The sequence below is a fragment of the Podarcis liolepis genome (assembly GCF_965112155.1).
Source record: "Podarcis liolepis genome assembly, chromosome: 17".
NCBI lineage: Eukaryota > Metazoa > Chordata > Lepidosauria > Squamata > Lacertidae > Podarcis > Podarcis liolepis.
The window spans coordinates 6,875,160-6,898,919 of NC_139571.1; the positions used below are offsets into that span (position 1 = coordinate 6,875,160).

General features: G+C 48.3%; 1 protein-coding gene across 2 annotated transcripts in view; it reads left to right on the forward strand.

Annotated features, from left to right (window-relative positions):
- PDE4A (phosphodiesterase 4A) overlaps window positions 1-23,760 on the forward strand; it is a 384,429-nt gene that overhangs the window by 106,531 nt on the left and 254,138 nt on the right. The window contains exon 1 of one of the 2 annotated variants that reach the window (XM_083482983.1): window positions 10,385-11,308. The exons of the other annotated variant lie outside the window; for it this stretch is intronic. Within the exon in view, the coding sequence (XP_083339109.1) occupies window positions 11,016-11,308 (293 nt within the window). The 5' untranslated portion in view covers window positions 10,385-11,015. Of the gene's footprint in view, window positions 1-10,384; window positions 11,309-23,760 lie in introns of those variants that run through there. 2 annotated transcript variants of the gene reach the window in all.

Below are 23,760 nucleotides of genomic sequence, written 5' to 3' on the forward strand. Positions count from 1 at the left end.
GAATTTCAATAGGAGCTAATGCAATGTTCCGCACTTCTTCAGGAAGAACCAGCTGCACAAATATAAGATGGGGGACATCTGGCATACTAGTAGAACATGTGAAAAATATCTTGGGGTCTTAGTGGACAACAAGCTTAACGAGAGTCAACAGTGCAATGTAGCAGCAAAAAAAGCTAATGCTATTCTAGAAATCTATTACTTCAAGGGAAGTAATAACACCACTGTTCTGCCAGACTCTTTCCTTTTAAAAGCAATCCAAGTAGATTTTCATTTTTGCCATCTCCATTCTGAAATCTCTCATTAATGAACCAGCCCTGCACCTACATACTGTATACTGTTCAGATCAAGGGAAGTAATAGTACCAACTCTATTCTGCCATGGTCAAACCACACCCGGAATACCATGTCCAGTTCTGGGCACCACAATTTAAGAAGGATATTGACAATCTGGAATGTGTGCAGAGGATGGCAACCAAGATGATCAAGGGTCTGGAAACCAAGCCTTATTAGGAAAGGTTGAAGGAGCTGGATATGTTTAGCCTGGAAAAGGGAGGCTGAGAAGAGATATGGTCATCCTCTCCAACTATCTAAAAGACTGTCACATGGAGGATGGAGCAAGCTTTTTTCCTCTTGCTCCTGAGCATGACACCCGAACCAATGGATTCAAGCTACAATAAAAGAGATTCCAGCTAAACATCAGGAAGAACTGTCTGACAGTAAGAGCTGTTTGGCAGTGGAACAGACTCCCACAAGAGGCAGTGGACTCTCCTTCCTTGGAGGTTTTCAAGCAGAGGTTGGATGAGCATGTGTTGTGGATGCTGAGATTCCTTCATTGCAGGACAAGATGACCCTGGCGGTCCCTACGAATTCTCCAGTTCTATGATTCTTCTGATGTCTGTATGTACAGCCTAGTTTTTATTCAGTTATAATCTGTGCTTTTCTGAGTGGATCTTGTATATACCAGTGTCAATCCCTGTGCTTTGTTAGGAGGAGGAGTGGTGCTGGCGCCGGGCACACCCCACACAGAGCAATTCTGTTCTTCAAAACAGATCTTCAACTCCACACTGTTTGCAGAATATGTCAAAGGTTGGTGAATGTTCATTTTCCTTTTGGAGAGTTGCCTCGATGACTAATCCCCACCTTAAAAAATAATACAATAAAACATATTTTTTCGAGCTATTTGTGCTGCCTTTCCACTCTTGCTTGGCTTTGGTCCTCAGCAGCTGAAATTTATTCCATCATCTGTGATGCACCAAAGAGACCTCCCTCTGCTTTTTTTTTCCAGGAAAGTTATTTAGTCTCTGATCAAGCCACCTGCCTAAAGCTTCTCTGCATCTATTCCAGCTGTTTTCTGTTCTAGCCTCTTCTCCATTACATTGCCTGTTTATCAAAATAATCCATGGGGACTATTGACAGTTGACATATTCCATGCGTGCAAGCCTTGGTGCTGGTGTTGCTTAACAGCTAAGAGTTGTATTTTACCATGGAAGACAAAAGCTAAGAGGCAGTGAGGTACCCAATGCCTTAGACTTAAGCCAGTGATTACCTGAGAAATGGATCTCTCTGGAAAGTCTTTGGAAATTGGGACCACCTAAATAAGTTTAGCAGGTGGTGCTGTGGGTTTAACCACTGTGCCGCTTGGACTTGCCGATTGAAAGGTCAGCGGTTCGAATCCCCGCAACGGGGTGAGCTCCTGTTGTTCGGTCCCAGCTCCTGCCAACCTAGCAGTTCAAAAGCACGCAGTGCAAGTAGATAAATAGGCACTGCTCTGGCGGGAAGGTAAACGGCGTTTCTGTGCACTGCTCTGGTTTCACCAGAAGTGGCTTAGTCATGCTGGCCACATGACCCGGAAAAACTGTCTGCAGAAGTGGACAAATGCCGGCTCCCTCGGCCTGTAAAGCGAGATGAGCGCTGCAACCCCAGAGTCGTTCGTGACTGGACTTAATTGTCAGGGGTCCCTTTTACCTTTACCTTTTAAAGAAGTTTCAAGTTTCAGGTGTTTGTGTGTGCAAGTGTTGTCATTCTGCACAAGCGTAGCAGAAGTGTGGAGTGCAAGATTCAGCTTTCTGATAACCTTGGATTTCATTGTTTTGTAAAAGCATGTTTCAAGCTGGGAATATGTGTGTGTGGAAGTGTGATTGTGTTACTAGCTGAAGTGCTAGAGAGGAAGCTGAACAAGATCTCCAGCTTTGGGGGCTGGCCTACAGTACCTTCAGAGTTCCTCCTCCTAGCACATCTAGAATTGTGCAAAGAGAAAATTAGAATACCTGCTCACTTAACTTTGTATAATTTATTCCATGTAGAATTTTATTTTTCTAATATATACAGTGCCCTGCTGAGACCTTATAAAGCTGTCTCTTGGGTAACAGGTTTCCAGTATAAATGGTGAAACATTAAGCGCAGAGACTGAAAATTTTGGGCTTGACTTACTAGCCATTATTTGTGGTCACTGCCAACAGAACTCCTGAGAAGCGATTACAGAAAACACTGTTGTACCCAGTCTACAACCAACAGGGGGCCTGGAGTCTGAGCTTACTTTAAAAATATTTTTAAAGTAAGTTTCTAGGCTTCCTGGAAGGAAATGTGAGGCAAAATGTTCAGGCAAACTTCTAAGCGATTTCTACAAATGAATCCGCCTTGACCTTTCAGTGTTTTAGGCAATGAGTGAAATCAACCACCCATATTTTCCTCCATGGGGAACACAGGAAAAGAAAGAAGGCTTATCTCCTAACCCCCCCAAAATGGCTTTTACTGACAGGCATGATTGTCCTTGTCAGAAGGTGAAAAGATACTCACAGCTGGTGAGCAGGCAGGTGGGTTCAGGGAACCTTGAATTAAGCATTAGATAGTGTTTCCTTCTTTGCAAAACCATGTACAGTGGTACCTCGGGTTACAGATGCTTCAGGTTACATACGCTTCAGGTTACAGACTCCGCTAACCTAGAAATAGTACCTCGGGTTAAGAACTTTGTTTCAGGATGAGAACAGAAATTGTGCGGTGGCAGCAGCAGCTGGGGGCCCCATTAGCTAAAGTGGTGCTTCAGGTTAAGAACAGTTTCAGGTTAAGAATGAACCTCCAGAACGAATTGAGTTCTTAACCCGAGGTACCACTGTAGTGTAGGATTTGGATCCGGGTTCAAATCTGGACTTAGTTCTGAATATTTGGCGTATCCTGTGATTAAGTCATTCCAGTGGGAATACCAATGTCCAGTTTCCTCATGGGGCTCTTTTAATGATTCATATGCCTACTGTGAAGGCCCTTTCATGCTGATACTGTAGTCCAAGATGCAGTCACTTGGGAATAAGGCCCATTGAACTGAACAGGAAGTGCATCAGCTTTGCACTGTACACCCCATAAAAAATTGTGAATAAGTGACAAATGGCATAATCAGATGAAGGAAGACTGCTGGCATTGGGGAAGAGAAAAGTTGTTTGCTTGGGATTTAAAATCCTCAGCAAACTATACGCTGAGCTTCAATCATCAGCAGATTTATTGTACTAGCCACAGACCTCTGACACCTTTTAAAGGTAAAGGTAAAGGGACCCCTGACCGTTAGGTCCAGTTGCGGATGACTCTGGGGTTGCGGTGCTCAACTCACTTTATTGGCCGAGGGAGCCGGCGTACAGCTTCCGGGTCATGTAGCCAGCATGACTAAGCCGCTTCTGGCGAACAAGAAAAGCGCACGGAAATGCCGTTCACCTTCCCGCCAGAGCGGTACCTATTTATCTACTTGCACTTTGACGTGCTTTCGAACTGCTATGTTGGCAGGAGCAGGGACTGAGCAACGGGAGCTCACCCCGTCGCGGGGATTCGAACTGCCGACCTTCTGATTGGCAAGCCCTAGGCTCTGTGGTTTAGACCACAGCGCCACCCGCGTCCCTTCTGACAACTTTTAAAGCACTCCAAAAAATTCCAAATATATAAACAGTAAAGTGGAAATACATAAATAATGACGAAGTTAAATACAATTTGATCATGTAAAAATCTGATAGGGGAAAACCCGAACTGAATCAAGCACATTCTTAAAACATGACCTGCAGTCAGATAAGAGAGAGGTCTGTGGCCGGCTCCCTCCGCCCCTTTTGACTTCACCTGCTCCATTGACTTGAGGGTCCCGTCCCCCCCGCCTTTCTGCCTTTGTACAGCACATGGTTTTTTGGATGGGCTGTAGGTTTCTCTGAGTTTCCAAGCACCGCTGCCAGTGCTTCTTTCCTTCTCTAGGCACCTTCTCTGACGACAGCAGATACGTACAGTACTGCGAGGGGGAGCATATGGGAAGCAAAATTGCTTTTGAGCAGAATGAGATTTGGCAACTCTTTGCCAAGGCACATGTTCAAAGGGTGGGCATTCTGTTTTGCTTCATTGAGAAGAAATCGCCCAGTTTAAAATTAGGCTCCTGCAGAGCAGTCAATGTGCAGATGCTTCTGTAGCTGGCAAGCAGCCTGCGTGCTGCTCGCCGCTTCCTTGCAAATACGTTTCTTATTAACAGGTTGCAGGCTGAAGCTTCAGACCCTTTGACTAGCAAAGTCGAGACACCGGTGGCATCTCATTTCAGTCTTGAGGTGTTTCCCTTTCTTTTGCTCAGAAATTCAAAATGCTGGCATCAGATCCTGCTAGTAAGGCTGGCCACCCCTTACGCAGGACAGGCAGCCAGATGGCTCAGGGTGCAGCCCGTGTTATATTCCACTGAAGGAATGAAGAAAAGTGCAAGCAACTCTGGTCAGAAGAGTACACTTGTCAGGTGTGTGTGTGTGTGTGTGTGTGTGTGTTTGTGTGTGTGCCAGGTGTGTGTGTGTGTGGTTGTGTGCGTCAGTGTGCTGCCCTCATCTGAAATACCTGCCTATCAATGACAGAAGTTACTGGGTGTTTGGGGCATTTGAAGAAGTGAGAACTGGACCATAAAGAAGGCTGATCGCCAAAGAATTGATGCTTTTGAATTATGGTGCTGGAGGAGACTCTTGAGAGTCCCATGGACTGCAAGAAGATCAAATCTATCCATTCTTAAGGAAATCAGCCCTGAGTGCTCACTAGAAGGACAGATCCTGAAGCTGAGGCTCCAATACTTTGGCCACCTCATGAGAAGAGAAGACTCCCTGGAAAAGACCCTGATGTTGGGAAAGATTGAAGGCACAAGGAGAAGGGGACGACAGAGGACGAGATGGTTGGACAGTGTTCTCGAAGCTACAAACATGAGTTTGACCAAAATGCGGAAGGCAGTGGAAGACAGGAGTGCCTGACGTGCTCTGGTCCAGGGGGTCACGATGAGTCGGACACGACTAAACAACAACAAAAAAAGTTGTGGCCATGTTGTTGTGTACACTCATAGCATATGAAAGGTCCCAGGGTCAGTCCCTGGTGTCTTCATATAGGGCTGGGGAAAGCCCCCTGCCTGAAACCCTGCAGAGCAACTAGCGAGTCAGCATAGACCAGGGGTAGCCAGTGCTGTGCCCTCCAGATGTGGCTGGACTACAAGTCCCATCATCCCTGACCTTTGGCTGTGCTGCCGGAAATGGTGGGTGTTGTAGGAGCGTCACCTGTTAGCCACAGGCGGGAGATGGAGCAATGGTCCATCTGTATGAAACTGGCACCAGGTTCCAGGTGGGCTGCCTTTTCCTGTCTCCAACCTCCTTCTCTGGGAGCCATTCTGGGTGCACGAAGGAAGCCCCATTTGGCTTTTCACTGGTTTCTGAGAAATATCCAGGAAGGCACTGGCACTGGAGAATTGGGCAAGTAGCTGAGGAAGGGGCAGAAACGAGGGCTAAGGTTCTTCAGGAGGGGTTATCTATCCGAAGCCCCAGACGGGGAGCTAGGGCCATGGCATGACCCCTAGCGGTGACCCTGGGGGAGTCCCTAGTTGATGTGCATCAGCAGGACTCCCCCTACTGGTGGTTAACCCTTCCAAGATTCCTGCAGACGGGCAACAGTCAGATATAGTCGTGTGGTTTCCAATGCCTAAGCCAATACCACTCACATTCTTTAACCAGAAAGTTGTGGCCTTTTTTGCCCAATAACCTAAAATACATCATTGTCAACAAAAATTATTCAATCTAGGGGTGGGTCCACCCCAAACCACAAAACACTCAAGGCATGTAAAAAGAAAAGAAAGGAGTTTCCAGGCAGATGGACAATATCAAAATGGACTTCAAAAGAGATTAAGATGCCCTCTCAATTGTGACTTCATCCTAACTACTCAACAGGAGTAGGGGAGAGGGCCTAAAGCCCCCACTCCCAGTTTTAAAAGTAGCAGGTCTTGAGGAAAGCAAGTACAGTACTCTGCATAAGCTCAGAAGCACTTTAGGCTCTGTACCTCTCCCATCCTACAAGCACTTCATGCAGGGAAATGTTTTGGACTTGTGAACCGCATCCTTTTTCTGTCTCCTTCTCTCCCTCCTCTTTATCCCTCCTTCTGAGTCTACTTTGAGCTTGTTTCCTCTTATTCTGGAGGCTTTAAACATGTAGATTCTCAAGGCACATGAAATATGTTGAACAAAAGTATCCTCTAGACGTCTATTTTTATCTGGAGGGACAGAAATAGCTAAATCACATCCTGGAACAATTTCTGCTGTCACCTTACCATGTAATGCTTGATTCCCTGCGTGGGATCCTCTTGAGCAAAAATTGATTTAAAGTGAAGCCATGTGTGTATGTGAAGTTGTCTTGGGAGTGAAGTTGTCTTGGGAGAGTGGGCAATAAACCTGTTTTGATGAGACTGTATCATAGAATTGTAGCATTGGAAGGGACCCCAAGGGTCATCTAGTCCAAACCCCTGCAATGCAGGAATAATTTGCTCCCAAGCCTTTGAAATAAAATAAAATAAAATAATAATAATAATAATAATAATAATAATAATAATAATAATAATAATAATAATATTTATACCCCGCCCTTCCCGGTTCAGAAAACAGGGCTCAGGGCAGCTAACAACAAATTTAAAACACTTTATTGATGCAACAAAAAACAGCTTAAAATACAGTATAAAACGTGAATAACAATAAATTCAGAATTCAAAAACCAATTTAGGGGGGAAATCCATCTAATAAGCATTAGAGAGTCACCAGGGCTAGCTGGCTAAATTAGCCCTACTTGGGCCAGCGAGGAGGCCAGGGGAGAATTAGCTGTGGGGTCTCAGAGTGGGTAATCTTCATAAAATGGGGAAGGGGAGGGAAGGAAGGGGAAAGATCAGGCTAAGTGCAAATTGAAAGCCAGGCAGAATAGCTCTGTCTTACAGGCCCTGGGGAAGGAAGTTAAATCCTGCAGGGCCCTGGTGTCATGGGAATAGACAGGGCAAGACCTCTGGATTTTACCTCTCCCTTGCAGAATTCAGGAGGGCCATACCCTGTGTCTCGCTTGGATTAAATGTGCAGCCAGGATAGCCCATACGTGGCCTTACTTTAGCTGTGGTGGCCCAAAGCAGGTGGCCTATTTTACTCAGTTTCAAGAGTGGAAGAGGGTTAATTATAGTTAAATAGAACCTCTATGTTCAGAAGTACCTCTGAATACCAAGCGCTGAGGGTAAACAACCGGGGAGGGCTCTTGCTCTCCTACTCTGTTTGTGGACTTCCTGAAGCAGAAGTCTGTTGGGCCATTGTTGGAAACCAAACGCTAGATTAGATAGATTCTGATATGATTAAGAAAGAAAGTCCTTATGTGGGAGACTGACAGAGCTGAACCATGAAAAGAGTTTAGATTACAGGGGTCAGCAAACTTTTTCAGCAGGGGGCCGGTCCACTGTCCCTCAGACCTTGTGGGGGACCGGACTATATTTTTTTGGGGGGGGGGGAATGAACGAATTCCTATGCCCCACAAATAACCCAGAGATGCATTTTAAATCAAAGGACACATTCTACTCATGTAAAAACATGCTGATTCACGGACCGTCCGCGGGCTGGATTTAGAAGGCTATTGGGCCAGATCCAGCCCCCAGGCCTTAGTTTGCCTACCCATGGTTTAGAAGGAACACAATATTGTTCACAGATAGCTCCCATTTGTTTCAACAAGGGTTGTGCAGGAGAGCTTCCCAGTATGCTAGGTAAGAGCAGGAGGGCTCCCATTTTGGATTTTCCACTGAGATATCTCTGGCTGGAGAATGCCACCGCAGTTATGCTGGTATACACAGGTTGTCATTAACCTTTCCTTTTCTCCTATCCTATCTGATCCTGCAAGAAACACGGATCACCATTGCCTATATAGACTATTTACAAGGAAGGAGGGGGCGATGCCACCGTGCTATTAATAGCCACTTTATTGCTCAATAATGACATTATTTGATCACCACGCAGCTTCTGTGCCAGAGGCTGCCTCTGGCCACTCGCAGCTGCCCTGCTTTATAGACTAGTACTATTTTGACAGTATCCCTGAACCTTTTCTCTGCTTGCACACCAGAGCTCTGAAGGTGGCACAGCAAAAGCAGCACTGAATCCCAGCAACTGGGTCACAGCAACAAAAGCTGGAAGGACACATTTGGACCCAAATGCTCCTGGTTCAGGGCCGGCCCACCCATGAGGCAAGGTCAGGTGACCACCTCAGGTGGCAGGATCCTCAGTGGCAGAAGATCCCAATGTCAGTATTTATTCCCTGCTTGTTCCTGGTGTACTTCTTCACTCACCCTTTCCTCCCTGGCAGGGCGGGTGTGTGTGCCATTTTGTGCTTTGCCTCAGATGCTAAAATGTCTTGGGAAGGCCCTGCTCTGGTTTATAGGCTGCTAAGATCAATTAATTCCTACATGTGTTGAGGACCACTTCATAACATCAACAGAATCAAGCGATAAAGCTTTTTGTTTTTCCTGGACTGCTGCACATGTGTAACAAGGGAGTCAGTTGAATATTCCCGTACTTGAAACAACAGCTCCACACACAGAAAAATGGCTCAGCCTACCTTCTTTCTTCTTATTATTATTATTATTAATTTATTTATACTCTGCATTTTTCCCTGACAGAAACTCAAGGTGGCTTACAGATAAAATAAGGACAGCTGAAAACATGGATGGGGAAAATAATTAAACATTAATATGATCAAAGCTATATATCTATTAAAAACATACAGATAAGTACAATAAAAACAGCATGTCAAGTTTTAAAAGCAGTCAGTTCCAAACCCTGTTGGGACAAGAAGGACAGCAAGGAAGGAGCCATTCTGACTTCTCTAGGGGGTGAGCTCCAGAATCTTGGGAGCAGCCACCGAGAAGGCCTTTATTCCATATGCTACCCCCACACCCCACACTTTAAAAGAAGATGTTTTTTGTGGGCCAGCCCCTCACGCTAGGAAGAGTTTATTTACTTCTCCCAGGGTGGCCTCTCACCCTCTGTCGCCCCCTACACAGGAGAGCACCTTTATGCTCCGCCTACTTTACCCCAAAGCAGGAAATCTCTTTGCGTCTCACTGAGACTCGGAGGTGAAGCAGGTCCAGGAGTTCTGCTGAAATCCTTACCCCGCATTAAGACTGACAGAGAGACAGCCATGCGAAGGAAGCTCCAGGTCAAATGTGGACCCAAAAGGAAGGGTGGCCTGATTGCCTTGATGGAGACAACAATTCGGGATTAGATCCAACAGGTGTCTGCGGAGCACCCAATACATGATAATACCTAAGCATGAGGGCACCAGTATTCCTCCACTGTTTGTCCCTAGCGTGCTGGATTCAAAGGTATACTACCCCTGAACATGGAGGTTCCACTTAGTTAACCAACTCTCTCAGTCCCAACAGGCTTTTGTTGGTGGCTATGCTTTCGGGGCGGGGAGGGGGGGTGTTTTGCAGAATGGAAGAGGAAGACGAGAGGTGCCCAGCTCCCCCCTCCCCCCCCAATAAACTGGACACTGCTGATCAGGGCCGGATTTCGGTTGGATGAGGCCCTAAGCTACTGAAGGTAATGGGGCCCTTTATATGTCCAGCTGTCCTTTGTCAACAACAAATTGTGGCTGGTTTTTTGTGTTGAATATATGCTATATGGTAATTTATGGACCTAATAGGTATCTAAAGCCATTTGCACATAAGAAAATATGTATTTTATCAAAGTGATGGTTGAAGTGAAATACAATTAAGAAGAAGTATATTAATAGTGAATTTGGGGGGGGGCAAGAGAGGGGGGCCCATAGCTGTCAACTTTTCCCTTTTCTTGCGAGGAATCCTATTCGGAATAAGGGAATTTCCCTTTAAAAAAGGGAAACGTTGACAGCTATGCTTGTTTAGCTTATACGTAAATCCGACACTGCCAGTGCTGATACTTGAGGCGGTAAGGCTAACTGTCCTTAGGCCTTTGCTCACGGAAAAGGCTTTCTGTACACGCTCAGAGGCACTCTTGCTATTCCCAGTACGTCGAGGGGGATGGACTTGTAAGGAGAAAGGGAGCCGGCTCTACATTGGACGGGAGAAAGCTGGCGAAGCCTGGCGCGGGCAGCCGCGGGCGGGGCTCTTCCCCCGCCGCTCGGGCTCCGTGCTTCGACTTAGTCCGCGCGCGAGCCGGCTGCCGCGCAGGCGGAGCCTTCCTCGGGGAACCGCGGAGCCTAAGGAGACGCCCGCCCACGCCCGTCTCGTGGCGCCGCCGCCGCCGCCTCGCCAAGCGGGGGATGCCGTGAAGGCGGCGACCCTCGGCGCGTCCCCTCCGCCTCCGCTGGTTCCTCCCTCCCCGCAGCCCCGCCGGCGGAGCACTCCCTCCTTCCCTCCGGCGGCGGCGGCGGCGGCGCCTCAGACGCGCGCAGCGGGGACGCTCCGTCGGCTCCCGGCGCGGGCTGAGCTCGGTGCGTCTTCGGGCAGGCGCCGCCAGTCTCCTCCGGCAGCCGCGGAGCATGGAGGGGGCGTCCGGAGCCGGCGCGAAGGGCCCTGGGCGGCTGCCTCCGCGCTAAGCCTCGCTTGGGATGGCAGCGGCGGCTTCTTGGCGGAGTTTGTGAGGCGCTTCCCCGCTCGAAGGGCGGCGACTCGGGTTGCTGGCCGGAGACCGAGACCCGGGCGCGCAAACTCCTCCGCCGCGGCCACCCCGCGACCTGCCCGTGTAGCTCCGTCCGAAGCCGGCGAGGAGCAGCAGGATGGAGCCGCCGCCGCCCTGCTCGAAGAAGAGCCTGTCTCTGTCGCTGCCCGTGCCGCGGGAGGGTCAGGCCACCCTCAAGCCCCCGCAGCACCTTTGGCGGCAGCCCCGGACCCCCATCAAGATCAAGCACCGCGGCTACTCGGACACGGAGAGGCACCCGCACCGGCAGATCGAGAGGGCGGACGCCATGGACACCAGCGACCGGCCGGGGCTGAAGAAATGCCGCATGTCCTGGCCGTCGTCTTTCCACGGGACCACCAGCACCAGCGGAGGCGGCCATGCCGGCAAGCGGTAGGCTCCGAAGCGGGGCGTGGGGGGCGCGTCCGGGGGTCGGCGGGGCAAGTGCCGCCTGGCGCGGGGAACCGGGGACTCTTGCAACCGGAGGGAAACGCATCCGATTGCTGCTTTCTGCTGAGCTCCGGGTTCTCGCCCCTTTCGTGTTTTGACGGCGTCGCCCCCTTGACCCGATCCGCAGATCTTTTGGTTGCCCTGAGGCTTGTGCTTGATTTCAACAATCTCGCCCATCCGTGGGGCTTAGCGTTGCCCATCGCCTGGAGCAGTTTGCATTTGGGCAAACGATAGCTGCTCGTTAGAGTAGTGGGCAGGAGGCCCTTTGCACATGCCTAGAGGCGCGCTCCTTATTTCGCAGCTTCCCCGGGTGCAACCTTAACTCCACCTGAGCTCTGCTTTAGTGGCGTCTTCTAAAGTTATAACCTGCCCAGCGCAGAGCGCCAGTAAGGATGGGCTTTAGCTCAGTGAAGGTCTCAGCTTCAAACCCCAGCACCTGAGGGTAGATTTGGGGAAAGATACCTGCCTGAAACCCTGAGGAGCTGCTGCCTGTCAGTATAGGTAATACTGATCCAAACGGACGAATGGGCTGGCTCAGTACAGAGAAACTTCTTGTGTTTGTGCAGTTGGCACAGGGCCTGAACTCTAGGCAGGTATAAAATTGTATTTATCCTTTGGCAATCTCAACAGCCTTAGCTGCTTTCTCGCTCTCATCCATACAGTTCATGAGAATAAAAATAATGCCTCATAATGTCTTGTCTTCAAGAGAATTAGTAGCAGCTCCCTTCTCTCTCATACAAGTCAAGTACTGGTTTCTGTGGCATGAAACCGGCATTTCCAAATAACCCTGTTCTTTATTTTGATTAATAATAATAATTCCACGCCCCTTTCATGTATGGTGCGTAAGAGAGGCATGCAAAGGGAGAGGCTCAATGTGCGGAAAAGAGCAAACCCTACAACCTCACTCTTGAGAACAACGGGGGGGGGGGAGGACTTGTAGCCCTCTGGTTGTGGCTGGGCTGGCTGGTGGTGGCTGGAGCCGCCACATCACCCGCAGAACCCCACTGGCTCCTTACCCCTTCTTTAGGAAGAGCTAGGGACGGTGGGGGACATTGAAGGTATCACCCCACAATCACAGATTTTCAATAAAAATATGGGCAGCTGAGTTCCTTGCTTTCCAAAAGTAGTGGAAGGTTTTTGTTTAGGGCATGTTAGTGGAAGTTCAAATGGGCACCAAGCTGTGACCCTCCCAGTCCCTTCCTCCGAACTTCCTGTTTTTAGAAGAGAAAGCGTTGAATCCTGCTTTTTGCTATTATTGTTGTCTGTGGCCTCTTTGGTTCAGCAACTGCCCTTCTCCCACAATGTGTGGCTTCCTTTAAAATCCAATTAACATTTTGTAGCAGGCTGAACAGGAGGGTGGGGAGAGAAGGCTCTCAGGAAATTGAAATCTGATGGAACAAGTTGTCTTTATTTATTTTGTGGTAAAATGTGAGCTCTTCCAAATTCATGCAAGTCTTACTCCACAGTAAGTTAAATGTCAGGCTCTACTGAAATTAGGGCTGTGGATCAGGAGCGGGGAAGCATAGCTTACTCTCACAAATTTCACTGTTTTGTAATGTTCATCTACACAACTCAGTCTGCAAAGCTTTACTCATCAGGGAGGTGAACACGATTGTCTGCTAATTGCCTGCCCTCAAGTTGCTGTAGCTATTTGAAAAGTCAGCAACCCAAAACCAAACCACTTAAGCCCACTGGTCATCCCCCTATAGGTTAGGCTCCGGGAGCTATGCCTAGTTTGGGTGCTTCAAAATATGCCTTGGACCCCTCTGAGAAATGTTAGTTCCTGTGGCAGATATTTTAAAGAGTTCTTCAGCGGGTGGAACTGTGCGGAAAGGCTTGAGGAATTCTGTGCTAGTCTTGCCGTGATTCATATTAGCTGTAAGCTGATGGAACTGGAGTCTGTTGTCAAGGCCACGCAAGATATTTTGACACTGTAGGTGTACCACAAAATGGTGCCCCCTTCCCCACCAGGGAAGAAAGGGTGAGTGAAAATGTACACCAGGGACTAGATGGTTGAATAAACATCTATATTGGGATCTGGTGCCCCCTGGTAGCTCCCCACAAGCTTGGGTGGGAGAAAAATGCTATTAGCAGATGGGCTGCTGCCGCCACTTAGTCTGTTCCTTCAAGGCCTGCAGGCTTTCTGATGAGTGCTACTCAATGATGGAGAAAGGGTCCACATCTCTTCAACTGTTCAGTGTTAGCTGGTTTCTGTCAGCCATACCCTCTGCACAGCTCACTCTTAGTAATTATTATTAAATTTATATACAGGTGGTACCTCGGTTTACAAACACTTCGGGTTACAAGCTCCACTAACTCAGAAGTAGTACCTCGGGTTAAGAACTTTACCTCAGAATGAGAACAGAAATTGTGCAGCAGCGGGAAGCCCCATTAGCTAAAGTGGTACCTCAGGTCAAGAACGATTTCAGGTTAAGAACGGACCTCCGGAACGAATTAAGTTCATAACCAGAGATACCACTGTACCAGCCTTCATCCGAAGATCACAAAGTGGTTTACAGTGTAAAAACACAAATTACGGAACATAATAACAAACTGCACCACCCGCACATTTAGAAGGCCATAGATTGTTTAATTAGCCAAAGGACTGGGTGAAGAATGTTTTTGCCTGGTGTCTAAAGATATGTAATGAAGGTGCCGGGTGAGTCTCCCTGGGGAGAGCATTCCACAAATGGGGAGCCACTACAGAAAAGGCCCACTCTCATGTAACATTAGCAAGAACTGTAATGGGACCTCAAGGCTCGTCAGTTCCAGCCCCATCCACTGCAGCAGGAGTCACTTGTCCTAAACTCTTTCTGAGAGATGCTGCTGAGCATGCCTTTAAACGGATTGCATGATTTTCTCACTAGGCAGATTGCTCAGCTGTTCTTGCAGACTCCCTCTAATGTTGAATGTTAAGGTGATTGCAGTCTACCTTCTAGTCTGTTGTCTTGCCTCATTGGTCAGTGACACTCTCTAGAATAACTTCAATCATGGTATCAGTTGTGTTTTCTGTGTGGAAGGAATCCTATGTAATTTGCTAACAGCCTCTTTCCAGAGCGTGAGTCCTCACCTGCCGCTGCTTGGTTTTCCAGCCAATCCTTCCCCGTCAGCCATTACCAGTAGCTTTTTAAGTGTGCAGTGAAAGCACCTTTGCCTTCCTTTGAAGGAGGTGGCTGCCTGTACAACCCCTGTGTGCTAATTCTTGTTGTCAAGGTTCCTTGCATTCCACTTTTGTCTGATGGGCAGCTCCAACATGGGAGCTCCAGCTGGCACAAGACACTGACATATGTCTAGATGTAGCTGAGAGAAGAATTGGAAGAAGATGAGGGAGGGAGTTGATGAAGTAGGAGCACTGCCATATGGCCACAGGAGATCGCATCCAAACATGAGTTCTGGTTGACTTATGGGGAGGGGGGTGTCCTTCAGCCTGCTTATCCTTGACACATTTGCTGCCTTCTGCTTATAAGTTAGCAAAATGTACAAAGCTCATGCCAGTCATATGCTTGGGTAGGTGGTGCAAACAGTTGTGGATATGTCTTGCATCAGGGCTGAAAAATTATTTAAGCTCTTTGGAGCAGGGAAGTATGGTCTCTGATTAATAATACTAGTCATATGTAGCTTTTTGCTTTCTGTAAGCTAAGGACAGTGGAATTGTTGTCTAGTTGGTGCACAGCACGGATATATATATTGGCCTGTTAGCCAACTACTGTGGCACGAGGTAGGTATCCTAAAGGTGGAGACTTGGTCTATACAGTATACTCATAGAGGAACCATTGAAGACCAAATGCGGACTTCTAACCAGTAGGTGGATATGAATAATTGTGTCCACTTAAAGTTACCCAGTTTATTTCCCATTATTGGATAACTAGAGAAGCTGGGAATAGTCTAACCTGCAGGAGTGCTTAAGAAAGAAAGAGGAAGGAAGGAAGGAAGGAAGGAAGGAAGGAAGGAAGATAGAGAAAGAATTTCAGAGTGTGATTATTGGACACAGAATCTTACGTTTCACATATCAGTTTGTAGTCCTTGTGATTGCAAACTGATGTTTAAAAGCATGTTGGCAATGCCTTGAAATATTAGCTATGTAGGTGATAAGCTGAATATATTTTCTAGTGGTTAGGCAGATGAGTTTAAGTACAGCTCTTTGCTCTTCTCCATGATTAGCAAAACTAGATTACACTATACAAAATAAAAAGTCATTCAAATTTTCACACAGACCACAAAATTCAGTTTTTTTGATGTTGAATTTAGGTTGCTTGGGCAAATTTAATTTCTTTTAAGGCATGTGTACATACAGGTAGAACAATATAGTATATGGGCCACCGTTGCTTAGAACTGACATCTTGCAAGTTTCAAAATATTAAAATTTTAAAACACAATTTCCCTATTGTCTCCTCATTTCAATTCATCTTGGTATCTTTTCAGGCCTTTTCCTTCTAGCATCTTGTAGAGTTGTCCAATTCTACTACCGCTTCCCTTGTCTATCTGAGAGAACAGAGACAGCTTGCTCTTGTAATCCAATATATTTTAAACAATGAAATAAAAATTCTTTTGAAATAGGCTGCCTTTGGGCTGGCTGAGAGCAGACATCTACTGCCCACAGATAGTCATTAGTTGTAATAGAGCAGCACTGGCATTTTAAAATGCATGGCTGTGAGAGAGTAAAAGAAAATTAAAAAGCCTCAAAAGTTTCTTTTCAAGTAAAATTCATCTGAGATTTCAGCAGCAAATCAAAGCATAGGAGGGTATGTGGGAATGAGAACATTACCTCCAATTCCCCTTTATTAATAATTCTTCCTATGATTAATGTGTCTCTCTCCCCCCCCTTAACTACCTCCAACACCTTAAAGACAATTTTGGAAGAGCATTATGCCCCTGAATGGTGTTCAATCTGTCCTTTCTTCGTACATTAAAAGTTCAGAGGACAGAATTCCCAAATTGGGCACTTTGTGGCAATCTTCTCCTTAACAGCTTGAGCTGTGAACATTGCTAATGGGACACACTGATTGAAACAGATGTGTAACAGGCTTTGTGTAAAAGGCACCCCGAACAACAACCCCTGAGTGTTAAAATGCTGGTTGTGTCTCTCAAACTGCCACCCCTCTTACTGTGTGGCATTTTAAAGTGATTTCTGCAATTGATTGAATTACGCAACACAACTTTAGTTCATGATGTTCTCATTCATTTTCTTTTAAAAAACAACAAAAATCTTAAGTTGTTGCATGTGCAAATGTACCCAGCTGTTGAGGCGTAACATGGTGTCTTCTAAGCCATGCAACCTAACAGAGAGTTAAACTGGCACACAAGGGAAATATTAAATGACCGGACGATCATGGGACAATTAGCACCCTTGGAATCCAAAGACATATGAGGGAAATGATAGGAGGAACACAGGAGTCTGCCTTAGATGAAGTCAGGCCATCAGCTTAGCACTGTCCACATTGGCTGGTAGCAGCTCTCTGGTGGATCAGGCCAGGAGACTTTCCCAAGCCTACTTAGAGATGTTAAGAATGGAAACTGGAACCTTCTTGCCCACAAATCAGATGTTCTAGCACTGAAGGGAAGGGCAGTTGGCGGCATTTATATAGCACACTTGCAACAACCTTGTAAGGTACGCAAGTGTTGTCCTCTACATTTGCAGATGAGGGGCCAATCATCAACCGTGGCTTGCCTAAGGCCACTTGGTGAATTCATGGCTGCAGGTTGGTTTGAACTGGGTTGTGGTAAAGGACCCCTCAGCAATCGTATTTGAAAACTCAGGTCCTGAAAGACTTGAATGCATTGCAGTTGTTCTGGTGAGGATCAGTTGAAAGATTTTTTCAATGCTTTTTATTGCATTGTTATGTAAAGTATGATTCATGCATGGGTGAAGGCTATTTTAATACAGTTGGCCTATGGGGGAAAGAAAGAATATCAGCTATCTTGTAGGCCTAGCTGATATTGCCTGTGGTGAAGCATTCTCTATGACACTTTGAGGACTTTGCACAGCCTGCAATTTTGCTTGGGGGGGGAAATGGGATTAGTTAGTTACCCCATTGACTAGTCATTAATATTGCACTTTGTGGCTTGAGGTGACTTGATTGCAACGTGAAATATCTATGATAAGGGCACGGCTTGGTCTGGTTGAATAAATTTTGGTGGTCTCGAGTTGGAAAATCCAGATAGACCCCCTCAGGTTGATTCACACAGGGAATAATCCTCCAGGCTATTTCACAGATTCAGCTCACTTCCAGAGAATTTCTCTGTGGATTGTGCCCAAAAGAGCCTATCCTGCTCTGCCATTCTGAAATTGAACATTTCAGACAATTATTCTCTCTCAAACAAGAGCAATAATACCTGTAGCAGGTATAGGTACTTCCAGAAGACTGTGGGAGAAACTAACTACTGTCCTCCCCAGTATTTTCCTTTTGCTACTGTTAGCCTCCTCTGTACGTTATCTAGTCTATATGCCAGCTGTATGTCATTTACTCTTAATTGTATGTAAGCTAGGCTCCTTGGAGTCCAGCAAGTCCAGTACCAGAATGTTATCAGTTGATTCTTGTTCCTCTTAACAACAACAATTTTTTTTATTTATATCCCACCCATTTGTCTGGGTTTCCCCAGCCACTCTGGGCAGCTTCCAGCAAAACATAAAAACATAGTAAAACGTCAAAAATTAAAAACTTCCCGATACAGGGCTGCCTTCAGATGCTTTCTAAAAGTTGCATAGTTCTTTACCTCTGTTAGGGATTGATTAGCTGCTTGTGCGTAAAAGTGCTCCCTCAGAGTTTGTGCGACCCCACAAACCTCCGTGTGTGACGGAGCTCCTCAGACATGTCTGCTCTAGTCACTAGTAGAGTCCGACAGTGGCTGTCTGCGGAAGCGTTTCCAGCAAAGGAGCTCCTTAACGGAAACGCGTCTCCTGGACTCACGGCGTGACAGTTTCCGGCGAGGTGTGGGTCTCCCTATGGGAGACTCAGATACCTCCCCACTGTTCTCGCTGGAAGCGTCCCTGAGCCCTCCCTCCTGCTCGCATTCCCTCAGAGCTCCACTCCTCCCCCTGCTGGTCCCTGCTTCAGCTGTTGAGTCTCTTTCTTCCTCCCTGAGCCCCTCCACCACCTGATGCTCCGATGGCAGTTCCCTGACATCCACCTCCCCTCCAGGGCCCCCCTCACCCCCTCCCATTTCCTCTCCCCTGGGAGGTGAAGGGCTAAAACCCCGAAAAGAATCTTCCTCATCTTCCGACGTCTCGAACAATTCCCTCCATCGATCGTCGTCCTGGCTCGCTGAATCCTCTTCCTCTTCAGAATCTGGGAACCCCTCCAACTCCTCTTCCTCGTCGGTGGTGGCAAAGTATTCCCTTCGGAACCTCGCTACAGGCTGAGGTTTACGTGGGAACCTCTGATGAAAAGTCTCTATTAAAACTTCGTCATTGACATCCTCTGCCCTAACCCAGGTGTTTTCCGACTCCGGTTCCCCTTCCCACATTACCAAATACTCTACTTGATCTCCCTTCCACCTGGAATCGAGGATCTCCGCTACATGGTAGCTGTGTTCCTTCTCCTCCATTGCTGGTCCCCTAGTGACCCTCCCTTCACTGTCTCCTCTATACGGTGACAGCAACGACCTGTGAAAAACTGGGTGCAGCTTCATGTGGTTCGGTAACCGGAGCCTGAAAGCCACTGGATTGACCTGCTGCATGACTTCAAACGGACCCAGCCTTTTGGGTCTTAATTTCTTACAACCTCCTTTGAACGGCAACCCTTGGGTTGACAGCCACACCTGGTCCCCCACCCTGATGCTTTCACCTTCCCTTCTGTTTTTGTCTGCCTGCCTCTTATATTCCTCCTTAGCCCTGTTTAAGTTGAGTTGGAGCTGGCGATGGATCGCTTCCATTTCTTCAACGAACTGTTCAGCAGCTGGAACGCTCCAGTTCTCCCCCTCCCCCCCTGGGAAGGCTCTGGGATGGCACCCGTGATTAGCCAAAAAGGGGCTCATCCCCGTGGACACGTTCTCTGCATTGTTGTAGGCAAATTCTGCCAACGCCAGCTTCTCCACCCAATCATTCTCTCTGTCATTAACATAACACCGCAAATATTGTTGGAGAACCCCATTTGCTCTTTCCGCCTGCCCGTTGGTTTCTGGATGACGGGCCGTTGAAAAATTAACCTCTACATGCAGTAAGCTCATGAGCTTCCTCCAGAACCTGGAAGTAAATTGTTTCCCTTGGTCTGAAACCACCCTCAAGGGGGCGCCATGCAACCGAAACACATTCTCTACAAACAATTTGGCTGTTTCTTCTGCTGTGACCGCATGTGAGCAGGCTATAAAGTGGGCCATTTTAGTTAACAGGTCTACTACCACCATGATGGCTGTTTTCCCTCTAGACCTTGGCAGATCCGTCATGAAATCTATTGCCACTGCTTCCCACGGTCTTTCAGGTGTGGGCAGTGGTTCTAATAAACCAGCCGGCGCCCGCCTCTCCCCCTTGGCTCTTTGGCATTGTTCACACCCTCTCACATACTCCCGCACATCTTCCCTGACCTTGGGCCACCAAAATTCCCTGGTAACCAGCCACATGGTCTTGTGTTGCCCAAAATGCCCTGCTGTGGGGTTATCGTGCAGCTGCTTGAGTACCTTCTCCCTCAATTCCCCTTCAGGTATATATAACGCTCCCTTATAATACAATGCCCCGTTTCTCTCCTCAAAACCACCGGATTTGTCTCCCTCCCTCCTGAGACCCCTGAGTTTGTCCTGGGCGTATGCATCCTGCACCGTACCCTCTACCAATTCCCTTTGCCCCACCAAAGTCGCCCCACACACCCAGCGGTCCTCTGGAATGATATGGGTTTCTTCGGGTGCTCCCTCCCCCTCCAAATATTCAGGTTTGCGTGAGAGAGCGTCCGCCCTAACATTCTCTGGGCCTGGCACGTAACAAATCTCAAAGTTAAATTTGGAGAACTCCTGGGCCCATCTCAACTGCCTTTGGTTGAGCACTCGCGCAGTTCTCCAATACTCTAGATTTTTATGGTCCGTGCACACTTGCACCTTATGTTGTGCACCAACTAGCAGATGCCTCCATCTCCGGAACGCCTCATGAATAGCAAGAAGTTCTCGGTCGTACACCGTGTAGTTCCTCTCGGATTTGTTCAGCTTTCGCGAAAAGAAGGCACACGGTCGCCACTCTGACTCCTCCTTCCCCGGCTGCAGAAGAAGCACCGCCCCTATGGCTCTGTCAGATGCGTCTGTTTCAACCCTTAGCTTCTTTCGTAAATCCACATGCAGAAGTTGTTCTTCAGAGGCGAAGGCCCTTTTCAGCTCCTCAAACGCTCGCTCCGCCTCCGCCGTCCATACAAACTTCTTTTTACTGCTGAGACAGTCAGTGATGGGCGCCGTCAGATGGGCGAAGTTGCGGATGAACTTACGATAAAAGTTTCCAAACCCTAGGAACCTCTGCACATCCTTCTTGGTTTTGGGTGTTTTCCATTCCAGCACTGCCTGTACCTTGCCGGGATCCATGGCCAATCCCTTGTCTGACAGGCGGTACCCCAGGAATTCCACCTCCTTGGTATGGAACCGACACTTCTCCAGTTTCACCCACAGCCTGTTGGCTTGCAGTCTGCTCAACACTTCTCTGACGTCTCTCACATGTTGCTCCTCATTCTCCGAATACACCAACACATCATCTAGGAAAGCAACGCAATTCTTGTAGAGCAAAGGGCCCAGTACGTGGTTCATAAAAGATTGAAAACACGCTGAGCCTGCTTGTAATCCAAATGGCATAACGAGGTATTCAAATGCCCCCAAAGGGGTAAACATGGTGGTTTTCCATTCATCCCCTTTCCTTATGCGTATCAGGTTGTACGCCCCCCTTAGATCCAGCTTTGTAAAGATCTTTCCCTTCCTCACCCTGGTCAAAATATCATCAATCCTGGGCATAGGGAAAGCCACTGGTTCAGTCACTGCATTTAACCTCCTAAAATCACATACAAGTCTCGGCTTGTCCGCGTTTTTTTTGTCCACAAAAAACACTGGGCTACCCCCTGCTGCTTTGGACTCTCTGATGAAGCCTCTCTTCAGGTTCTTGTCAATAAACCCTCGCAACTCCTGCATTTCTCTGTCTGACATGGCATACAACTTGCCCACGGGAAGCTGTGCTCCAGGGAGTAAATTGATCTGGCAATCAAAGGGCCTATGAGGTGGTAGTTGGTCAGCTTCCTTCTCGCTGAACACGTCGCTGAGATCTGCATACTGTGGTGGTACCTTCACCTTCTCCATTACTTCAGTCCCTGCTAGGGTGGCTTGGGCCCCTGCTGAACCCTTTTCCCCTTTGCAGTGTTCTAAGCAATGTGCTGAACCAAAGGACACCACTCTTTGATGCCAGCCAACCAGCGGATCATGTAGAGCTAGCCAGCTCATTCCCAAAATAATGGGAGCGCCTCCCAGGGTGGCCACATTAAACGCTATCAGTTCTGTGTGCCTTGCCACCCTCATTATCATTGGGACAGTCTGCAAGCTGACTCCTCCTCCCAACAACTCCCTGCCATCAATCGTGGTCACCTGCAGGGGGTTGCTTAAAGGGATAGTCTGTATCTGGTGTTCAGCAGCAAACTCCTTGCTCATAAAATTGCAGGAGCTGCCTGAGTCCAATAGCGCCTTTATTTTTAGGGGGTGCCCATTTTGCAGCTCTAGCGACACTTCAATCACTAGAGCAGGTCGAGGAGCTTCTGGCACGGGCACTTTCACTGCTCTTTGGCCTGGCTGCAGTGCCCCGATTGTGGCAACCAGGCGTTGGCTTTTACCTGCTCCGTTCCCCCCTGTTCTCCCCCCTCAACAGCTCCCACCATCCCTTGCCATTCCTTCCTCTGGGGGCAGACTCTGGCAAAGTGGCCTGGCTGTTGGCAGAGATAGCATTTCCGGGCGCCCTTTCCCTCCTTCTTAGCCCCCTCGCTGGTTTTTGAAAATGCGCGCGCGTGCGCTGTTCCGATTTCCATCGGCTCTGCCGGCGGGAAAGCTGGCTCAGGAATGTCTGGAATGCGGAACTCCTTCCAACGTTCCCCTCTCCCTTCCCGCCTCTCCAAGGCTCTTGCCTCCTGCCGCGCTCCTATGGTCAGCGCAGATTTGGTCAGCTGATCCATAGACCCCGCCCTGGGGCTCCGTGACAGCTCGTCTTTCACCGCCGAAGAAAGACCTTCTTCAAATAGCATCTGAATGGGTGGCGCCGATAAATCCCAACCCAGTCTGTGAATCAGCATGGTAAACTCAGTCCAGTACTCACGGACAGATCGACTTCCCTGCTTGCAAGCCATTAGCTGTCTGCGCACCACCCCTTCCTCAATATCGCTGGAAAACATGATATCCATTGCACGAAAGAACTTCATCGTGTCCTTTAGTACGTCATTGTGCGTTGCCATTAGGGGTCGAACCCAGTCTCTCGCCCCTTTCTCAAGATGCCCAATTACGAAAGCAACTCGCGATTCCTCATCAGGGAACTCATCGAACTGCACATTAATGGCATATTGCATCTCTGTCCTAAAGGCATGGTAATCCTTGGGGTCCCCCCCAAATTTCTGCACCAATCCTGGTACCTTTCTGGGGAACTGAGTGGCTCTCCCCTTCTTGTCTGCATCCTGAGCCCTTCTCTCCTCCAGCCTCGCCGTCTGCAGCGCCAGTTGGACCTCCAACGCTCGGTATCTATCTTCCAAGCTTGGACCAGCTCCAGCCCCCGCTCCTCCGGTTCCGGTTGGTTCGCTCATGATGCTTTCTCTTGCACAGGCAGCGTACAGAGACTGTCGGACTGCTGTTAGGGATTGATTAGCTGCTTGTGCGTAAAAGTGCTCCCTCAGAGTTTGTGCGACCCCACAAACCTCCGTGTGTGACGGAGCTCCTCAGACATGTCTGCTCTAGTCACTAGTAGAGTCCGACAGTGGCTGTCTGCGGAAGCGTTTCCAGCAAAGGAGCTCCTTAACGGAAACGCGTCTCCTGGACTCACGGCGTGACAGTTTCCGGCGAGGTGTGGGTCTCCCTATGGGAGACTCAGATACCTCCCCACTGTTCTCGCTGGAAGCGTCCCTGAGCCCTCCCTCCTGCTCGCATTCCCTCAGAGCTCCACTCCTCCCCCTGCTGGTCCCTGCTTCAGCTGTTGAGTCTCTTTCTTCCTCCCTGAGCCCCTCCACCACCTGATGCTCCGATGGCAGTTCCCTGACAACCTCCTTGACATCTGCAGGGAGGGTGTTCCACAGGGAGGGTGCCACTACCAAGAAGGCCCTCTGCCTGGTTCCTATACCTTCACTTTCTGCCATGAGGGAACCACCAGAAGGTCCTCAGAGGTAGACCTCAGTGTGTCTGGGCTGAACGATGGGGGTAGAGATACTCCTTTAGGTATATTATGTACTTCAGCCTAGATCGTGGGTGGTCCC